At 39.7% G+C, this 20693-nt stretch overlaps 2 protein-coding genes across 2 annotated transcripts; both read left to right on the top strand.

The window, feature by feature from the left end:
* The first annotated feature begins 268 nt into the window (after positions 1-268).
* Positions 269-8135, top strand: aoc1 (amine oxidase, copper containing 1). The gene is made up of 5 exons (XM_004080840.4): positions 269-354; positions 1292-2830; positions 5159-5447; positions 5660-5792; positions 7334-8135. Exons 2-5 carry the CDS (start codon positions 1294-1296, stop codon positions 7601-7603), a joined length of 2229 nt encoding a protein of 742 aa, XP_004080888.2. The 5' UTR covers positions 269-354; positions 1292-1293; the 3' UTR covers positions 7604-8135.
* A 2343-nt stretch (positions 8136-10478) lies between these two features.
* On the top strand, positions 10479-18412 carry alg14 (ALG14, UDP-N-acetylglucosaminyltransferase subunit). Its single transcript, XM_023950339.1, has 4 exons — positions 10479-10715; positions 12327-12478; positions 12601-12723; positions 18015-18412. The coding sequence occupies exons 1-4, from the start codon at positions 10580-10582 to the stop codon at positions 18243-18245; spliced, it is 642 nt and encodes a 213-aa protein (XP_023806107.1). The 5' UTR covers positions 10479-10579; the 3' UTR covers positions 18246-18412.
* The last annotated feature ends 2281 nt before the right edge of the window (positions 18413-20693 follow it).

The raw sequence follows: 20693 nt of genomic DNA, 5'->3' as shown, positions 1-20693 counted from the left end.
AAAAACTTGTTTTTTAAGAATGTCTTTACATCTAAAGTGTGTACAATGAAGTCCAAAAAAGTCAAAACTTTTAAAACAGAGTAAAGTTATTGTGTTCATGCAGATACCTTTGAAATCCTTTACTGATGAAAGGTCTCACACTGATTTGCTTCCCTTGCATGTTGAAAGGTTAATTATTTTAAAGTAGTATTTCATCACATTTACAACCTACAGTGGACCAATCAGCCACTGACTCCAGCAGATTATATATGAGCAGCATGTCACCAACCTGGTAATCAACGAAACTTGTTCCTGTAGCTGATACCAGAGGGCTGGAACAGAGCTTGTTTTTCTGAGACAAAAAAGTCACTGCAGGTATGGCATTGAAACGCTTCTGTGTGTCCTGATAAAGAACTGTAAATATATATAAATAATAATATAAATACAAAGAAGTATTCGAAAGTTAGAACACTTGTGCTTATATGTTTAACACACGTGTGTAAGTGTAGGAAGTTTTCATGAGAAGAAGAAAACTATCATGAGAATGGGACTTTGCAGTGTAAAAGCACAGCTGTAGTGATGAAGCAAATGTGTTTGTGTTTGGGTGCCCACATTAAAATATTTTAACACTATAATTCAGTAGATCCAGTGAAATTGTTAAAAATTCTGTTATGTCTTGACTCAGGGCTAGGTTTTGGGTGTATACTTGTGTGTGTGTCTCTTTGTGTTACTTTGAGCAAACCCCACATGGAAGTTGACAGTTGAGTGGGGGGAGCGGGGATCAAACTGCCGACCCTTCGATCATTGGACGAGCTGCTCAACCAACCCCTCATACCCCAACCCTCAACAAAATTATGAGCAATATCAGAGCTATCCAGCCGTGCAGTTTGGATCCAGGATCCAGTTCAGACAAAGCTTTCCTTGGATCTATTTGTGTACAAGTGGATGCATCAGAATGGAGCGGAGCAGGGAGCTTGTGGCCCACTCGGCGTATTTTCTCCATAACGAAAGAGCTGTTTTCAGACAGCATTTTTTGTCTGCTCCTTATTCATAAGAATTTGAATAAAGAAATACTCAGAAATGCAATTTTTGATTTTAACTTTTTTTACACATATCCCTGTATCATCAGAAAAGGACCACAATATGTTAAATCACAGAAAAACATATTTTCATTAGAGTGGGTCTTTAAGGTTATGAAAAACATATAAACCAACCAAATGATTATTTTACAGACATTTATGAACTTAAAGATATAATTTTTAAGTTTATCACCACCTGTGAGCTAAAATATGTTTTCCCTGATATGTTTCAGCCATGAAACGTCTTCTGGTGCTGCAGCTGCTCTTCTTAGCTGGTTGCAGTGCTTCCAGGTCAAGAGAATGGGCTCATCATGGTGCTCCTATGTTTTCCGACCTCACGGTTCGTGAGATGAAAGCCGTGCGAGCCTACTTGCACGGTATTCCAGAAATGAAGCTCACTGAGGCGCGTGGCAAGACACTGAATAAGAATAGTATCTTGCTGATGGAACTCCATCTACCAAAGAAGCACGAGGCCCTGAAGGCCCTTGACCACGGACATGCCAAACCCATCCGCCAGGCTCGTGTGATTGTTCAGTTTGGAAACCAGAGCCAACCCAACATCACTGAGTACATAGTGAGTCCTCTGCCAACTCCAAACACACACGTGGTGAAGACTTTCAAAAGTAACAGGCCGGTGCGGTTTGAATCAAGACCAATCACTATTGTTGAGTACAGCCACATTGAAGCCAGACTTGAGAAAATTGCAAACAAAGCTCAGAAGCTCCTGTTTGAGACAACAGGAGGGTTTTCCTACACAAACTGCTCAGATCGCTGCTTGACCTTTTCAGACATTGCTCCCCGTGGGTTGGCTCCAGGTGAAAGAAGAACCTGGATCATGTTGCAAAAGTTTGTGGAGGGTTATTTCATTCATCCAGTTGGTTTCGAAGTTCTGATCAACCATCAAGATCTGGATCCGGAGAGATGGACTGTCGAAAAAGTCTGGTACAACAGCCAGTATTTTGACAGTGTTGAGGAACTGGTTGAAAAGTATGAATCTGGGGAAGTAGAAAAGGTGAAACTCCCTGAACATGATGACAATGATCTTTACTCCACCTACATACCTCGTGGTCATAGTAATACCCCCACAAATATCCATGGGCCAAAGCTGGTTGAACCCCAGGGACACCGCTACCACATTGACCAAAACTTTGTTGAATATGCTGGATGGTCGTTTGCCTACAGAGTTCGCTCATCTGCTGGACTCCAAATTTTTGATCTTCGTTTCAATGGTGAAAGGATAGCCTATGAGATCAGCCTCCAAGAGGCCATTGCCTTCTACTCCGGCGATACTCCCGCGGCCATGCAAACAAAGTATATCGACGCAGGCTGGGCAATGGGCACCTCCACCTATGAACTGGCTCCTGGAATTGATTGCCCAGAAATCGCAACTTTTGTCGACCTCTATCACTACTTTGACACAGACAAACCCATCCTCCACAAAAATGCTCTTTGTATTTTTGAGATGACCCTTGCCATGCCTCTGAGGAGACACTTTAACTCAGATTTTCAGGGAGGATACAACTTTTACGGAGGCCTGGACAACACCGTGCTGGTGCTGAGAACAACATCCACTGTGTACAACTATGACTACATCTGGGATTTCCTTTTCTACTTGAATGGTGTAGTGGAAGTTAAGATGAGCGCCTCTGGATACATTCATGCCACTTTTTTCACACCTAATGGACTTCACTATGGCACAAAGGTATACAACTATGTTCTGGGCAACCTGCACACACACCTCATCCATTACAAGGTGGATCTGGACATTGCTGGTAAGTGTAATTACACAGCAGCTCTCTGGTGTTTCGGGAAAATTTGGTATAAGTAATAAATTTCTCTTGAATTTATGACATCAAACAGCAATTCAATTCCTTTAACCATTTAATTCCAGAGCTTTAGCTCCAATATTTACATTCTTTAGACTACTATAACTCTTCAACCGTTTACGCAATTAACGTTATTCAGCGGATTTTGGAGCGGAGAAAAACAGCTGTGCCCCAATTAGAATCAGCTGATTAATGTTAATCACATAAACGGTCAAAGAGTTACGTTATGTCAAAGAGCGTGTGTTATTTGGGTTTTGCTGGCGACATCTCCAGTGTTAAAAGTTTAACTTCTCCATTAAAAACGCTGTTATTAATCTCAACTATTGTTCTGTTTCATTAAGTTCAATAGTGATGCTTGGAAGAAGCTGTCTTCTTCCAATTGTACAAAACTGCGACAAATTTACATAAAACTTCCCAAAAGACAAACTATTTAGAATTTTATCTCTTTAAATTTAATCTAAAAGTTTTTTTTAATTAAAAGAAGGCTTTTTGAGAATTTTTAATGAAGAAAGGTTTTTATTAAAAACAAAAAGACAAGAAAAAGAACTTTGGAAAATGAATAAGTTAATTTCTATCTAGTGAGGTAGCTGTTGGTTCCAACGTTTAGCGTTCAATGTTCAACGTTCATATGCCTACTGAAAAGTCTCAAACATACACTGATGAAGGTGATTGGCAATTTGGGCAAACAAACCCAACAACAAACACCAGCAAAAGACTTGTACAGATGTTTAGTAAACCTGATAAAGATATCATAATATATAATCTTAATTTCTGTATTAAATGAGTAAAAATAGTTGTATGGAAAAACAGCTTTAAAACAGACGTAAAAGTAACAACAGTGTAGTTTGCAGACATATTGAATTTAATTTACTGATGCAAAATATAGTGGTGGTATTAGTACTGCTTTCATTTTTGTTCAGGCATTGGAGCGGAAGCAAGTTTAACAAAAAATAAAAACAGTTTGGCTCAAAAAGGAAATTCCAACAAACATTTGAACCGGAACATTTTGGGATGTGTGTCAAAAGCACTGTGACTCTAGACAGCAGGTTTTTCCCTACCATAGAGTTGATGAATCAATTCCCAGCTCTTCCAGTCCCATGTCCTTAGGTGGTTCATCATGTTTCATGGTTGTTCTTCCTCCAATGTCTGCATGTGACTGTTTAAGAGAGTGGAATAGGGTGGAAGACTCCAATGTGAGTGTGAATCATATACAGGCTGAGACTACTGTGCAATAGTATGATAAGTAAGGGTTAATAGCCGACGAAGTGTGCATTATCACTTTTTAACGCACGCCGTGGAAGCCTGATAATGCACACTTCGAGGCCATTAACCCGCTTATACCATGGTCACTTACAAAAGAAATAACTATTAACCAGTTTTTAGACATTAATTCTTGTTTTTTTTCAGATTTGGATTGTTTTTTTTCCCAAAAAGCGGACTATTTGTTATGTGGTGCGGCGCGTTGTCACTGTAACGTGACATGGCGCAGCACCACTGCTGCAGTCAAGATTCGCCAATATAAAGCGATAATTATATGCTGATCGTCCCGATGGGTTGAATAATGCATCAGTTCAGAGAAAAAGTTCACCTCTTACCGCTTGTTTTTGTCCAAATGATGAAAGTAAAGGTTGTTTTAAAGAAGCCGGCGCAGTGATACAGAAGAGTTAAGCTAGGTGACCGGAACTTTTTTTTGGGGCGTGCGGTTGTGGTGCAGCGGTAGGGCGGTCGTCCCATGATCGTAAGGTTGCAGGTTCGATTCCCGCCTTGCACGCCCATGAGTCGAAGTGTCCTTGGGCAAGACACTGAACCCCACCTTGCCTCTGGTGGTAGGCGGGCGCCTGTGTTTGGCAGCGGAGCCGCCATCAGTGTCTGAATGTGTGAGTGAATGTGTGTGTGACTGGGTGAATGGGTCTGTGACTGTAAAGCGCTTTGTCCTTGTAGGAAGAAAGGCGCTATATAAGTATACGCCATTTACCATTTACCATTTATCACTTTCTTAACGCACACCCAGCAGCCAATCAGAATCGAGTATTCATCCGGACCATGGTATAACAGATTTTAATTCATGTTGAGAACTTTTTATCTTTGTAGATAAAGAGCTTTGTGGAATTTACTCCATCATAAAAAAATGTAGGGCCGGGTTTTAATGCTCCAGTTTAAGGTCAATAACAAAAGAAAATAACAAAAAAACCCTATATGTTTTATCACCAGCAAAAAAATGTTCTGCTTAAAAAAAACATTTGACAGAATATTCTTCTGTTTATTTCCACCTAGGGCAGAAGAACAGTTTTGAGACTCTGAATCTCAAATATGTCAACTTCACCAATCCGTGGAGCCCAAAGAACTTTATTGTCCAGTCCAAGTTACACCGCAATGAACACAAGACAGAGCGATCCGCTGCCTTCCGCTTTGGCAAAAAGTTCCCCCGTTATTTGCACTTTTATAATCCGAATGAGAAGAACAAATGGGGCCATCAGAAGGGTTACCGGATTCAGTTCAACTCGCATGCACACAGTGTCCTTCCAAAAGACTGGAGGGAGGAAAAAGGCATCAGCTGGTCAAGGTAATTAGGTTATTCTCCAATAACTTACTTTGTTTAGGTGTCATCTTTTTATGCTGGTAACATTTTCTTGTTTTATTTCTGAAAACACATTTTCCTAAAGTCCAGTGAAATCCAGTAAATGTTCATAATCAAAGACTTTTTTTTTTACAAATATTAGTTTATAAAAAGTAGAAAAATGTTATGTTTTTCTCATAGATCTGTCCTCTTTCCAGATATCCCCTCGCTGTAACCCGTCATAAAGACAGTGAAGCCACCAGCAGCAGCATTTACACCCAGAATGACCCCTGGGAACCTGTCGTGTCTTTTGAGGACTACATTCGCAACAATGAAGACATTGTCAATCAGGTAGCCCACACCATGAAACTTCCACTGACAGACCAGAATCATTAAGTGAATGTAAATTGAATGATGAACGACCCATCCACATGTAAAGCAAGTCAGTAGGACATTAACATGGCTGAATTTAAAAAAGTATAAAGCCGTGGCAGATTTTTCAAGGATCTGTGGCAGCGTAAGGGGAAGCACATGGTGTCTCTTCTAAGTTAGAGGTTTATCAGTGTACTGGTAATTGAACCAAAGAGCATCTGACAACAAAAATGGAAATTCTTCCACACTGATTATTTGTAGACCATTGTTTCAAGATTCCACTCCTAGAGGATTTCTATCAATTCTGAGTTTTTATAAGTCGCATAACCTAAAAATATATGCAGCTATAGTTAATATAGACGTTGGTTTGATCCATTCAGCCAGTGTTGACAAAAGATCTAACGAGAATGAATATACTTAGCATTTTAGATCATTCTAATTATAATTTCAGAATTAGCGTTCCAAAAAATCTTTTTAAAGTGGAGTGAAGATGATTGTGGAAGGGTTTCACTTAACTGGAGATCTTCTGTCCCTGCCACCCTGATCAGAGCGGCATGTCACAAATTCATGAAGAAGAAAAAATTGTTTTTTAATCTTTCATCTACACAGCAAACATTTTATTTTTTGGGTCGCTTGAGGATGAAGATTAACGGTAGGATTGCATAAATTTTAGAAGAATCTGCAAAAGTATTTTTTTTATTTCCTTGGCAACTTTTTTTTTTATCTTAAGCATACCCACATTCTTACTAAATTCATATTGCATGTCATAAGGTTTCATTCAGCTTGAGTCTGGGATTCATGTATTAAATTTTCACAATATTCCTGTGAAAAATATATGAGCAACAGGGGATGTTGTTTAAAATCTACAAATTCTAATTCCAGTGAGTAGCCTTCCAATGAGTCTCAAGGAGTTAGGACTAAAATCCCTATATGACGTTTAAATTCGTAGTTGGTACGAAAAGTGATTTTTTTTTTTGGAAGATTCAAGAAGGTGGTCTTTCCCGAGGTCAAGGGTCAACAAAATGCTGGTTGTAGACTTGACCTGGATGCGTGTGTGGGAAATTTTGTAAAAATCGCTTGAACGAAATTTTGTTTTCACATACTGGAGCAAAATGGGAATATTGACAAATGCTACACTTTGCCACCACATGGCCACCAAGCTGTAACTCCTCTAGTCATCCCATAATAATTTCAAAACTTTCTGTCGATATCCATGACACGTGTGTAGTGGTAAGTGGATTTTGGCCAAATTCATCTTTTTGACAGTTTTCGCCGCTATGATCTCAGCATTTCAGTGAATTTCTGAGTGTGTAGCAAAATGGGAAAATTTGCTCAAAGCCATGGTAAGACAAAACAATCTGGTCCTTGCAGTGCTTCAGGTCATAATGAACCTTTTCAACACACCTGGGCATTTCTGATTACGACAAACTGTACATGCCAATATTTACCATTATTTGTCCTTCTTTTAAGAAGATCAAACAGCTTGATTTGTGTCCCGCTGTTTGCTCTCCCGCCTGCAGGACTTGGTTGCTTGGGTGACAGTTGGCTTCCTGCATGTGCCTCATTCAGAAGACATCCCTAACACGGCGACGCCCGGCAACGCTGTGGGCTTTTTCCTCCGGCCTTTCAATTTCTTTGATGAAGACCCGTCTCTGTCCTCCAAGAGCACGGTCATCGTCCGTCAAGACAAAGCTGGCAAGCCAAAGGTGCAGAGATGGACACCCGAGGTTGTGGGCCATTGTGTGACCAACCAGCCTTTTGTTTACGATGGAACTTACTCTGGAGTCTAAACATGTTTTATTACATTATAAAACATTATAGCTATTCAGTTTTCATCGCACACCTATGAAATCATTTCTGAGAGTGTCTTTGAACTAATCATTATTAGTCCTTGTTGTTAGGATTGTGACTTGAAGGTTTCTAAGTGCACCTACTGATATCAGATCACACCTGCTTTACATCAAATCAGAAAGAGCGAGGAGATTAGGAGAGGGGCATTCAGACCTTTCTTAATCCCATGTTGGGTCTCCATGGAAGAGATTTAGCCCTCTAAAGCATCCAGGATACCCCGCTCTCCGCATCCGGCCTGTTTGCTGTAAAATTCTTCCTCTCTGCCTGCCCCCATGCCAGGGATATTTGGGGTGCAGTCACACCAGGCCTCAAAAAGCAAACAGCAAGATGCCGGATGCTTTCAGAGAAACATTTTGTCACGCCATCATCCGGTCATTTCTAGGAAACCTAACCTGCAAAGTACAGGGAATTCATGTGTACGTTTTTCTAAATTCACTTCAGTTCATAATAAATGAAGCTGTTTTGATCCCATTGGGGGTGTCCTGCATGGATTTAATGTGAATCTGCTAATTTAAAGGTCAGTTTTAAAAAAGGTTGATTTTTTTTCTGTCAAACTGAACACGAAAGTAGAAGAACGTCTGATTTTTTTTACATCACTTTGTGGGAAAACTAAACAGGAAAAGGACCAGTAACTGTTAGCCAGATTTCCACCATCGCAAAGTTCTTCTTTATGTGTGTGTTTTAGTTTTACAGTGTGGTCAAAGACAGATTACATAAAAGCTTTAAGATGCACAAGAGAAGGGGGAAGGGATACGAGACTATCTTACATTCCCTCAAGTATTGCCATAGCGATGGCATTTTTGGCACATTTTGGTTTCATTGGAAAAAGAACGTGATCAGCAAAAATAGAGGTAATTACTTCTCTTTTTAAACCAAAAATAACTTTCTAGAATTCTTTCTCATTTGATTCCATCTAATTTCTCTTTTCTTTTCAAAAATCTGTGCAACCATGAAATTGTGATTAAGCTTCCCACCATTCTGTCTATTTCTGTCCTTGGGCAGTAAATCTTTTTGTGCCATAAACAAAAAAGGCAAAGATGTATCAACTTAATTTAAAACTAGGAATTTAAAACATGGGAGACAATAAAGGGTTTGCTTGGTGGTGGTTAGCACTCTCACCTCACAGCAAGAAGGCCATGGCTAAAATCCTCAAATCTAGGCTGGGACTTTTCTGTGTGGAGTTTGCATGTTTTCTTCAAGCATGAGTGGATTTTCCCCAGGCACCCCAGAGACACCTCCTCCCACAGTCCAAAAACATGCTTCATAGGGTAATTGGTGACTCTAAATGGCCCCTAAGTGTCTTTGTGTGAGTCTGCGATCCTGCAACAGACTGGAAACCTGCTCAGGATGTACCCCACCCCCACCCAACAGCAGCTGGGATAGGCCCCAGAAACCCCCCAACCACAAAAAGGATTCAGCAGAAGTTTCTGAAGATGGATAGAACTAACACTGGACCTTGTCGCCCTCTAGTGGTTTGTTCGAAAACTCGTTTTTCATGTTGATGCAAAAGATTTTACACTCGTCTCGTCTGTCCTAAACCTAGATGAGAGCCGACCCATAATGAGTTAAATTTTTGTCTGTTTATCTACAAAGCAAAATAAAATAAAATAAAAACTATAAAAACCTTTTTCAAAACAAAAACATCACTGTGAACTGAAACTAGGACACTTTTCTGAAGCTGAAAACAGATGTCAGATGCCAATTTGGTGTTTTTAGACATACCCCGGTAAATATAATTAGTCTGTACCTAAAGAGCAAATGTTGTCTTTATTGACCAAAAACCAAGAGTAAAAGCTTTGAGTCCTAAAAACAGCCTAAACTCTACAACTATCAAGTAAATTATTGTGATGATTATTATTTTTTAATTATTTTTTTCAAAGTCAAAAAAACTGACTCACTGTAGGTTTGTTCTCAGGTCAATTGGTGACCCGTGTGACTGCAGACAGGATTTAAGTGATATCAGCCTTTGATAGGGTAACCACTACACTGACCTGTAGCTATACACTCATATATGTGTCACATGAGTGGAAATGTAATGAAAAGGTCAATGGCCACACATCTTTTGACTTACAGTGGGTTTTTATTTTGTAAAACAGTATAATTGTTCACCTTTCGACATATCCCTTCTGGAGTTGCCACAGCGAATAGACTTTCACAGATTCACACAGATTTGGTGGAGATTTTTACGCCGGATACCCTCCCTGACCTTGTATTTGAGCTGGGCTAGGGACCGGCACAGGGAGACCCAGACTTGGCCCCCTTTGTGGCTACATATTTATGCTGTAGTCCAGGGGTGTCAAACTCATTTTCACCGAGGGCCACATCAGCATAGTGTCTGTCCTCAAAGGGCCAGATTAACTTATGCATGTAACTGAATGTAATGAAAAATAAACCTAACTACTCCTTAATGTTAAATTACTCATTCATCTATTTATTATAACTCTTTAAAGCGACAATTACAGTTGCATAGAAAACATGTTTGCTTGTTACGCTTAAATCCTTTTAAATTTGACTGAACGAGACTGTAACTATAAAGCACTTTGGGCCCTTATTAATGTAAAAAAGCGCCATATGTGTTTTCAATGTGTATGGAGTTTTTTCTCCCTCAAACAATGTCATAATCAACTTATTTAAAATTATTGCATTTAAATTATGGTTTTAAACCACAAACAATAGAAAGGGTTATTGGTTAATACTACTACTACTTCTACTACTACTACTACTACTAATAATAATAATAATAATAATATTAATAATAATAATAATAATGAAATATGGAAGAAATACAGTCGGTCGTTACCCTCCAGTCCACTAGGTTGCGGTATTGCAGCCAAAGTTCGTTTGTCAGTCGCCATCTACTCTCTAAGGAAGAAGCGTCAGTGTTTTGGTCCTGGCTTTACTCCGGAGCCGTCTCTATGTTCCTGTTTGCCGTTCTCGCTCTGCTCTTACCAGTGTTGTTTATTTACCGGTTCTATGTTGTCGTGAAAACGGGACTGCGGCACCAGCCTGGACGAAAAGGCTCCGTCTCTGTTTTGGTTGTCGCAGGATCAGGTAACTAACAGGTTTAAAATGAATGAAAAGAAGCTGTCCGTGTTCAGGAAGCACAATTCTGCTGCACAACGAACTTAGACGTGTTTTTAGTCTAAAAGGAATACACTTATTGATTATATATTTGTACTTTTTAATTTGGTTCCGTGCGGAACCACGGAGGGAAAGACAGCGGAACAAGTTTTATATCCGGTACTTGTCCACTTCCGGTATTATGATAAACTTGTTGGAAAACAACTGAATTCCTAAAAAAAAAAAAAAGTCCACTAACTTTGTTAGCGTTTCTAGTTCTACAAAAAAAGAATCTTGTAATTTGAAAGTAAAACGATTTATTCCGTAAAGTGAAAGAGAAAAAACATACTTAAGAATAGAAAAGGAAATAAAATACTCACACAACAGTACAACATTAGCAATAAAATGGTATTTAATACTTTAAAAAAGTAGCTAAAAATAAATTAGTGTATATACTATAAGACTTATTATATATGTTGATTTACAGTCACCTTTACCTTAATTTTATTAAATTTATGGGAAAAGAAACAGCACAACACAGACAGTATATTAAAGCTGCCAGAAAAGCTGTCGATCTGTTTATTATTCATTATAATTATGATAGTATCTTCTTATTGTATTACACTGCACCTTCTTCTCTTTATGTAATATCTTCGTTGCACACCTTTTTATTTTATGTTGTATCAAATTACGTACATGAGAAATAGTTCCTCTAATAAGGTAAACAAGGATATTTTGATAAAATCTTATTCTAGGTTTTCTTTTCTTCTTCTTCTAGACAAATGAAATGATTCTAAAAGAAAATTAAAAGAATTAAACATCATCTGATATTACTTCAGTAAACATTCAGTGCAACTTAAAACACCCTCGTGTGTTACATTTGTTTTATTTTAACTTGTACTAGTCTTTGAGTTCCTTTATTACGATTATCTGATCAGGCACATGCTTAAAACTTTAGATCTGTTGATACTGTGTTTGTTTTAAACTAAAATTTACTCTACATCATATTTTCAACTATTATTTATGTTAATACAGTCACATTTTTTTCAATGTAACTAATTTTCACCCTTTCTTTACTGTTTTCTTCACAATATTGTGAGTTTCAGTTTTTGGCTGTTGAGAATTCTTCAGCAGCACATGCAGTGGAACTTCCTTCACTACAGAACCTGCTCTTGATAGCTGGATCCATTTGTTCTCATTAAAGGAAGACACCTGATCCAAATAATCAGTTGCAACTAACACAGAAATAGCTGGAAACAAAGAAGGATTAGATCCTGTAAGGATCCAGTTTTTAAGATCATTGTTAAAATTTACAGCAGCATGCTACATCAAGCTAAAGTGATCCACCTTTAAACAATACACCCAAAATCAGCCTCCTAATTTTGTAATAGGCTGATTCAGATCAAGATTGAAGCTCTTTTCACCTGTTCCACATGATGCAGATCTTCTAAAAACCCTGAAGGTCCCAGAAACTAAGCAGATGAGATTTACTATCTGAGATTTGACTTTGAACTCACTGCCCCCTCATAAGAATTTTTCCCCGACCGTATATGCTGACCCGCTGTTGTCCTGAAGGTCACTGAATATTTGTTTTTCCTGCAGGCGGTCACACCACAGAGATTTTGCGGCTGGTGGAAAGTTTGCCCGCAGCGTACGCACCGCGACACTACGTCATTGCTGACACAGATAAGATGAGTGAGGAGAAAATCTGCACCTTTGAAAGCTGGAAGCTCCAACCAGACTCTCAACCACAGGTGTTGAACTGTCCTGAAGAGTTTGACATTGGAAATGCTGCAGAAATAATTGATTAATAAAGAAAGTATATTCATGCGCACACATATATATATATCTCAAATATTTGTGTCATTATTTTCAGTACACAATCTGTCGGATACCACGCAGCAGAGAGGTGCATCAGTCCTGGAGCTCTTCTGTTGTCAGCACCTTGAACGCGTTGCGGTTTTCCCTCCCCTTGGTGTTCAGACTGAGACCTGACATGGTAAGAGACCAACATCCAGTTATAATATTACAGTTGATGTTTAAAATCCACCTTCACATGGAAATCAACTTCAGTAATGGATGAATCACAGCTAAACGCTGACTGCCCCTTTACTTCTGCTAGCTTTAGCTTTAGCTCAATTACTGGCTTCAAATGTTGCACACTCAGCTCTGTGGTGGTTTTACAAATGTCAAATTAAGTCTGTGGTATGAAATGTTTTGGTTGGTTTTGGTTTCAGCAATTTACTTCAGCCTTGCATCAATTGCAAATTGTGATTCTTTGCTTTATTTTACTCTGCCACACTGATGACATCACTGATAGAATCCCTTACGGTTCCTGTCCTCTGCAGAGGCACCCACATGTCCTGGCATGTGACCTGGTGGACGGTCCTGTTAGTCTGCCTACCCTCACAGCAGAAGCTGGCTAATATTCAGCCTTTTTTGGAGGCAAATAAGATTCAGCTGAATGGAAGTTCTTATACACAAAAACATTTAAAAATGTTATTGATTATAAGAATAGATCAAAACTAAGTTTCTTTAGCTGTTGGACATTTGTAATTGTAGTTTACAGAGATATTGAAAACCCTCAGCTGAGCTGCAAAGACATCAAAATAATCTAGAACTACAGGACCTCCTTTATACTCAGATTTATCTGATGGAGGAACTACAAGTTTAACATTTTAAAAAATCTCAAGTAACCAACCTACCTGAGCGGGCATTGAAATATTTGTATATGAGAAATTGTCTAAAATGTACTCCTGCAAAGCAGACAACTGTAAACATGCAACCAAGGAGTCTAAAGAGAAATGACGTCTTTACGGAGAATGCAGTCAGTTTCTTCTGTTTAATAAAACATTAAATTGTTACTCTCTTTACAATTATAACACTGCTCTGATAGCTTGTGTGAAGAACAGGAAGGTTATACTCATCTGCCAAAAACCCAGGCTGTGTCTGAATTTCCACCCTAAGCCCTAACTATTAAAAAACTATATACTGCAGGACTATGTAGTGCCCTGGATATTAAAAGCAATTTAAACACCATGCTCACTAGTTCCTTTATTTTTAACGAGAAATATTATTTGAACGTCTGTATCAACATCAGGTTCAACACTTTTTACTTGTTTTTTTGGTCCGGTGGAGACATGGTGCAGGTCAATTATTGACAAGAAGACAACTAAGGAGGTACTGATAACTGTTTATGACATTTAGGTTGTGGGGTAAAGAGTTATAAGCAATGTGGATCACGTTAAGTCGTTTTAATGATTCTGCATTCATCAGATCACATTTCGATGAGTTGTCTCATCGTTGTGGTGTCATGACATTATTTAGAGAATTCTGTTAAGGATCTATAAGGTAGCTTTTACGATGACGTCACGTCCTGTAGGATGCGTGCCGCTTAGCGAGAAACAGAAAGCCATGTAAGAAGCGTTTTCAGCTGTGGTAAAATAAATGTCCTAACAAATAAACAGCTCATCCGTTGCTACATTCCTACTCTGTTTACGACGGCTATGGTGGTCGTTTTGGTCCAGTTGTTCTGCTCCAAGGACGGATTGTATTCAGACTGAGGAATCTCAGACTGAGAGATATCGGTTAGTTTCCATTGGAAAACTAACCGAGACCACCTCCAAAGATGGGTCTAAGACCAGTTCCTGGTCCTGGACCAGGGTTTGCTTGGGTGTATTCAGATGGAAAATTTGTTCTGGATTATCAGGGGGAATGAACTCTGATTCACTTTAAGCAAACCAAATGTGTCTGAATACACCTTTACAAGTTCTTAAATTTAAGGCCTCAGACCAAGCAGTCCCCAGCAGTGGGTTGTGGTTACCATATAAAGTAGCGACGCCCACAGGGTATTCCTGGGAGCATAGTTAAATGCCTGACCCAAATTAATAAGACGCATGAATGAAGCAGTAGCTCGGGCAGTAGAGCAGGTTGTCCAATGACTGAAGGGTCGGCGGTTCGATCCCTGCTCCCCCCAGCCAGATGTCGTTGTGCGCTTGGACACGTTTCAGTGCCTCCAGTGCGGCTCCACTGGTGTGTGAATGTGTATGAATGTACATGGTGATGGTACATAGGCGCAAACTGGTGCCTCTGTCAGTCTGAGGCACTAGACCCCCCCCCCCCCCCCCCCCCCCCCCCCGTGTGGTTACCATTTTCGGTTCCCTGGTCTGAATCCTCAGCAGATCTACGCTGTAGTCCACCAGCAAAATTCCTAACTCCTGTCTTTATTCAAAGTTGAAAGGTTGTAGGCAGCCCAACACCTGCCTGTCTCTCTCCTGAAAAGAATCGAGTCCAACGTTTCTCAGAAAAACTTGAAGAGAAGCCCTTCATTGTCTCAGCCTTACACACAAACCAATGCTGGACATAGACAGCCATGGGTTTAATGTTTATGATGTCATCAAGGTCTGATTGGTGTCATCTTGGATTAAGATGGTTCTGACAAACCTCTGCAGCCTTAAAGCTTTCCCCAAATGTATTCCAATGGGATCAAACTTTCCATTACCATCTTAAACTGTCGCTATTTCTTGATCTCCAGAAGTTTCTTTACAATAAAACTCGAATTTCTATGTGCATTTCTTTTCAACACATCTGCCAATTGACACACCAGCATGTTCTAGCCTAAATGTTTTGATTTTTTTAGGCTAATAGTTATTTAGATTTTTACAAAAAATAAGAAAGAACTGTGGATCCAGCACTTTTTATTTATCAGTGCTCTGTGGAGAACTGATCGGTTTAGCAGGATATGCAGCAGTAGAATCCTGAACCCAACAGTTTGGTGGTCAGGGTGTCTGGGAGGATTCTATTTTTCTGTGGGCCTGATTCTTTTTTTTAATCATTATTTTAAAGCACTTCATTCTTCCTGATGTGAGAGTGAAGGGTCTGTAATTTGTGGGTCCAGCAGAGAGGGATCTTGTATAACTAGCTAACATTAAGCAGGAATGGTGGCTTGGGCCAGAAAAATGTTGGAAAATCTTTATGAAGATCTTTGTGAGCTGAGCAGCACAAACCTGTGGTCGAGCTCCCAGCCTGTGATTGACAATCTTAATCCTTCTCCCTCCCATTTCCCCCGGCACACAAACATCACCACCATCGTCTTGTGTTATTTTAAGATTAATTCATTTTCCTCCAGTAAAAGTGTGTAGACAGAGGCAGACATCTTTTGGAATTTAATATTGGCAATGAAGTGCTTAATGTCTTCTTCCAATAAGCTGTCAGTTGATGTGGATTTTTTTTCCCCTTTCATTACCTCACATACTCTCCACAGTTTTTAAGGATCATTGTGGGTAAAAGTGTGATAATTTCTTTTTCTGTGGACCATTTTTGTCTCCCTGATGCCTGCCTTCAGTGCAGCTATGACAGCTCTGGACTGAGGTTGGAATGGTAAACAGATCTCAGTCGGTGCTTCCACACCACTCCTGCTTGAAAACTGACTCTTCGGGCCAAGTTTTGATAGTTGTGGTAGATAGTTTTTGTGTTCTGCTGAGCGAACAGAACTTTGTAGGCGGGCCCCTGTGAGGGAGGAAAACTGGTCTGTTAGTGTAAATATTATCCAAGCGTTTCAAAGAAAAAACATTTTATCAGAACCTTCAAAGACATTTGGAAAAGACATATTTACTCTTTTACTCTCAACCAAGACTTATTCTAAGACCTTTTTTCTTCTGCAATCTAGGAGTTGATTTATCCCGGCATGTTGGATTTTCCCAGTAAGTCATTTTTAGAGATTTGGATTGATTCGTCAACTCTGAGAGCTTATCTAAACTCTGGAGAAGATCAAAAAGCAAAGCCTGATCTGCTCGAGAACGACAGTCTTTTTCCACTTGGAAACAGACACGGGTGCTTTGAGCTTAAATGCTATGTGGACTTAAAGTGGACCAAAGAGCAGGACTAAACTAAAGGAAGGAAATTACATCAGAAATCTGCATCACAAAAAGCAGAACAGTCCACTGGAAAGGTGTAATTTATAAAAAAGTTTTTCAAATTTCTGACAGAAAAACTCTGAATACTGAGGAAGTGACAGAAATACAAACTACTGGAGGACTCGCTAGTTTACTCTATGTTCAGATGTTAAAGGGCTAACATCAGAGCAGTAGCTCCAGCATTGATTCTCTCTAAATGACCATAACTCTTTGATTGTTTGTGCGATTAACATAATTCCAACAGATTCTTGAAAAGATTCCTGCTGTAAAATACTCTGTGTGAGCACGAAGCTGCTTTTCCCAGGTATCAGAATCCGGTGGAATTTCGTTAATTGTGCAAACGTTCAAAGAAAGGTGGTAATTCAAAGAGAAGTGTGTTATTTCCTGTTGCTGGGGATTTAGGGTTTAAAGGATTAAACCTCCAAACCCAGTAAAGTTATGACAAAAAAATCTACCTAAAATAAGCAAACTTAGGGAGCTGAAAGTCCGTGTTGCCCAGCAACAGCCCTAAAACATCACTGCTCCAGAGGAGATCTGCATGGAGGAATGGGCCAAAATACCAGCAATAGTTTGTAAAAACTTACAGAATTGATCATTTGATCGTTGTGGTTGCCAACAAAGAGTAAATAACAAAGTATTAAGGTTGAACTTTTGTTATTGACCAAAACTTACATTTCACTATAATTTACAAATCTTCTTCCACTTTCGGCTTCTCCCATCAGGGGTCGCCACAGCGAACAAGTCGCATGGTAAATTTGGCAATGTTTTACGCCGGATGCCCTTCCTGACGCAACCTTCTCAAACCGGGCTTGGAACCGGCACAGAGGTAGAGAAGGGAACAGGGAGCAGCCCGGAGTCGAACCCTGGTTTCACGGACGGAAGGCGCCGCAAACCAGCACGAGCTAAACCGGCTCCCCACTATAATTTACAAATAAATTCTTTAAAAATCAAACGATGTGGGTTTCTGTTTTTTTGCTCCTTATGTCTCTCATAGTTGAGGTATACCTATGATGAAAATCACAGGCCCCTCACATCAGAATCACAGACACACTTCCGAGGCCGGCAGCACACACACGGAGAGAAAGCAGGTGCCTCAGAGATCAAAATCAACTGCAAAATTAACTGAGATTTCGTTAAAAAATTTCTTATTTTGTGTGCTAAAGGTAATCTATTAACATTAATATGAATATAGTTTACTCTAAAAGGCTTAAGATAAAACATGATATAGCCCCTTTAATATCAAGTTCACTTTGCAGATAGCACGCTGATTTCATCTGGAGCATGTCTGTTTGTCTCCTGCTGTGAGTGGCGGTGATGGGGGGGTTAAAAAAAAGACCTTTCAGCCCCTCCCGTCTCTGTGTTTTTGTTGTTTCAGGTGTTGTGTAACGGCCCGGGAACTTGCGTTCCGCTGTGTGCGGCAGCTCTCCTCCTCGGCATCATGGGAATGAAGAAAGTGCTGATTGTGTACGTTGAAAGCATTTGCAGAGTGCACTCGCTATCGCTGACAGGAAAGATCCTGTATCTGCTGTCAGACTACTTCTTTGTGCAGTGGTCCTCTCTGAGGGACAAATATCCCAAGTCAGTTTTTCTGGGGAGAATAGTATAAACAAAATGAGTGCACATATATAAATAATTTGTTTAAAAAATGTGTTTTTGTTACATTTTTGAACAGCCCTGCCTTCTATCTGTGTTACTCCTTTGTTGTTATTTTTGTATTTTTTGAAGGTTCAAAGTAATAAATCGGCGCAAATAAAAGATACTTGACTACACAGAGCCAGAATCCTATTTTTTATTATTAATTTGACAAATTAGAGTCTGTATAAAGACAACACTGTTGTTAAAACACATTTTTCATTTTTAAAATAATGTGTGAGAAAAATAGATAACAGGGGAACTTTTCTGCATTTTTACACTTTGCTCTCAGAAAAAAAACTGATTCCACTTAATGTATTTATAGTGATCAAGAATCATTTCGTTTAGAGAGACTTCATTTAAGACATTCATTTTCTATACAGTTTTTCCCTTCCGGGGTCACGGGGCTGCCGGAGCCTTTCCTGGCCACTTGTGGGTGAAGGCAGTGGACAACCTGGACAGTTAGCCAGTCTGTCACAGAGTAGAATATCCACAATCACACATCCATTCACTCTCACAGACATACCTATGGTCAATTTAGATCAATCAACCTATAAAGCATGTTTTTGGATGGTGGGAGGAAGCTGGAGATCCTGGAGAGAACACACGCATGCACGGGGAGAACATGCAAACTCCACACAGAAAGGTCCCCCGATGATGTAGTTTTTCAGGTCCCCCAGCCAGGACTTGAACCAGGGGCCTTCTTGCTGTGAGGCAAGAGTGCTAACCACTGCGCCACCAGCAGACACATGTCTACAACAACTGTTCAAAGGAGACTGTGTGAATCAGGCCTTCATGCTAGAATATCTGCTAGGAAACCACTGCTAAAGAAAGTCAACAAGCAGAAGAGACTTGCTTGGGCTAAAGAACACAAGGGATGGACATTAGACCATTGGAAATTTGTGCTTTGGTCTGGTGAGTCCAAATTTGAGATTATGGTTCCAACCACCGTGTCTTTGTGCGACGCAGAAAAGATGAGAGGATGGACTCTACATGCCGGGTTCCCACCGTGAAGCATGGAGGAGGAGGTGTGATGGTGGGGAGGGGGCTTTGCTGGTGACACTGTTGGGGATTTATTCAAAATTGAAGGCATACTGAACCAGCATGGCTACCACAGCATCTTGCAGCGGCATGCTATTCCATCCAGTTAGCAATTTAGTTGGACCATCATTTATTTTTCAACAGTACAATGACCCCAAACACACTTCCAGGCTGTGTAAGGGCTATTTGACCAAGAAGGAGAGTGATGGGGTGCTGCGCCAGATGACCTGGCCTCCACAGCCACTGGACCTGAATCCAATCAAGATGGTTTGGGGTGAGTTGGACCGCATGAGCTGGACCGCAGAGTGAAGGCAAAAGGCCAACAAGTGCTCAGCATCTCTGGGAACTTCTTCAAGACTGTTGAAGACCATTTCAGGTGACTACCTCTTGAAGCTCATCAAGAGAATGCCAAGAGTGTGCAAAGCAGTAATCAAAGCAAAAGGTGGCTACTTTGAAGAACCTACAATATGACATATTTTCAGTTGTTTCACACTTTTTTGTTATGCATACAATTCCACATGTGTTAATTCCTAGTTTTGATGCCTTCAGTGTGACTCTACAATTTTCATAGTCATAAATAAAGAAAACTCTTTGAATGAGGTGTGTCCAAACTTTTGGTCTGTACTGTACGTCTTTGTTTTCCTAGTCTGAGCTGGAATCTGGATAAAAACTGAACTGCCAGATAGCTCCAATATTGATTGCCATTTTTATTGCACCAGTAATGTTAGGCTGAGGGTATTGGGGGATTATAAGCTAGCTGGAGAACATTTTAACAGCTCTGTGTTGGATGGATGACGGGAAGAGAAGGTTGGGTTGCTGAAAGTCCCAATCCAACTATATTTAATAAAGTTATAATATTGGAGGTATCCAGCTGTACAGTTTTGAACCAGGAGCCAGCTCTGACTAGGAAAATAAAAACATGCATGGATCTATGGAGCAGGGAGACTTTGCCCCCGCCCATCGCAGTTCCTACAAACCTTATGACCGGTTTTTGTTTGCTCCTGATCCATCATGATTTGAATAATAAAATACTCAGAGATAAATTTTAATCGTAAGTTCATTTACACAGGTCCTCCATCATAAGAAAATGCTACCAGAACATGTTAAAAACACCAAAAACACAATTTTCATTGCAGTGGGTCTTCAATGGATGTTGGTTATGGAAATACCTCCACTCTAGCTTAAGTTTATTTTGATTCCACAGTTGCACTACAGGTCTTCATTCCTGCTAAAGCACCGTTTTTACACAAAGTTTTTGTATTGTTTTTCCATTGAATCTTAGTAAAATTATATTAAGTGACCTGTATCTTTTTTTCTCTTCAAATGCAGAGGTCTGAAAATATAGCTTTAGCTTTAAAATTAACTGTAAAAATTTTTTTAT

The sequence above is a fragment of the Oryzias latipes genome, chromosome 20, assembly GCF_002234675.1.
Source record: "Oryzias latipes chromosome 20, ASM223467v1".
Lineage (NCBI taxonomy): Eukaryota > Metazoa > Chordata > Actinopteri > Beloniformes > Adrianichthyidae > Oryzias > Oryzias latipes.
Note: the sequence above shows the minus strand (reverse complement) of the source record. Positions and strands in the feature narration are given on the sequence as shown.

Bases quoted from the DNA above. Each gene is read 5' to 3' on its own strand.
- alg14 (XM_023950339.1), top strand. From the start codon at position 10,580: ATGTTCCTGTTTGCCGTTCTCGCTCTGCTCTTACCAGTGTTGTTTATT. The intron at 10,716-12,326 runs GTAACTAACAGG...TTTTTCCTGCAG, and splicing joins TTTGGTTGTCGCAGGATCAG to GCGGTCACACCACAGAGATT. The intron at 12,724-18,014 runs GTAAGAGACCAA...TTGTTGTTTCAG, and splicing joins TCAGACTGAGACCTGACATG to GTGTTGTGTAACGGCCCGGG.
- aoc1 (XM_004080840.4), top strand. From the start codon at position 1,294: ATGAAACGTCTTCTGGTGCTGCAGCTGCTCTTCTTAGCTGGTTGCAGT. The intron at 2,831-5,158 runs GTAAGTGTAATT...ATTTCCACCTAG, and splicing joins GGTGGATCTGGACATTGCTG to GGCAGAAGAACAGTTTTGAG. The intron at 5,793-7,333 runs GTAGCCCACACC...TCCCGCCTGCAG, and splicing joins ATGAAGACATTGTCAATCAG to GACTTGGTTGCTTGGGTGAC.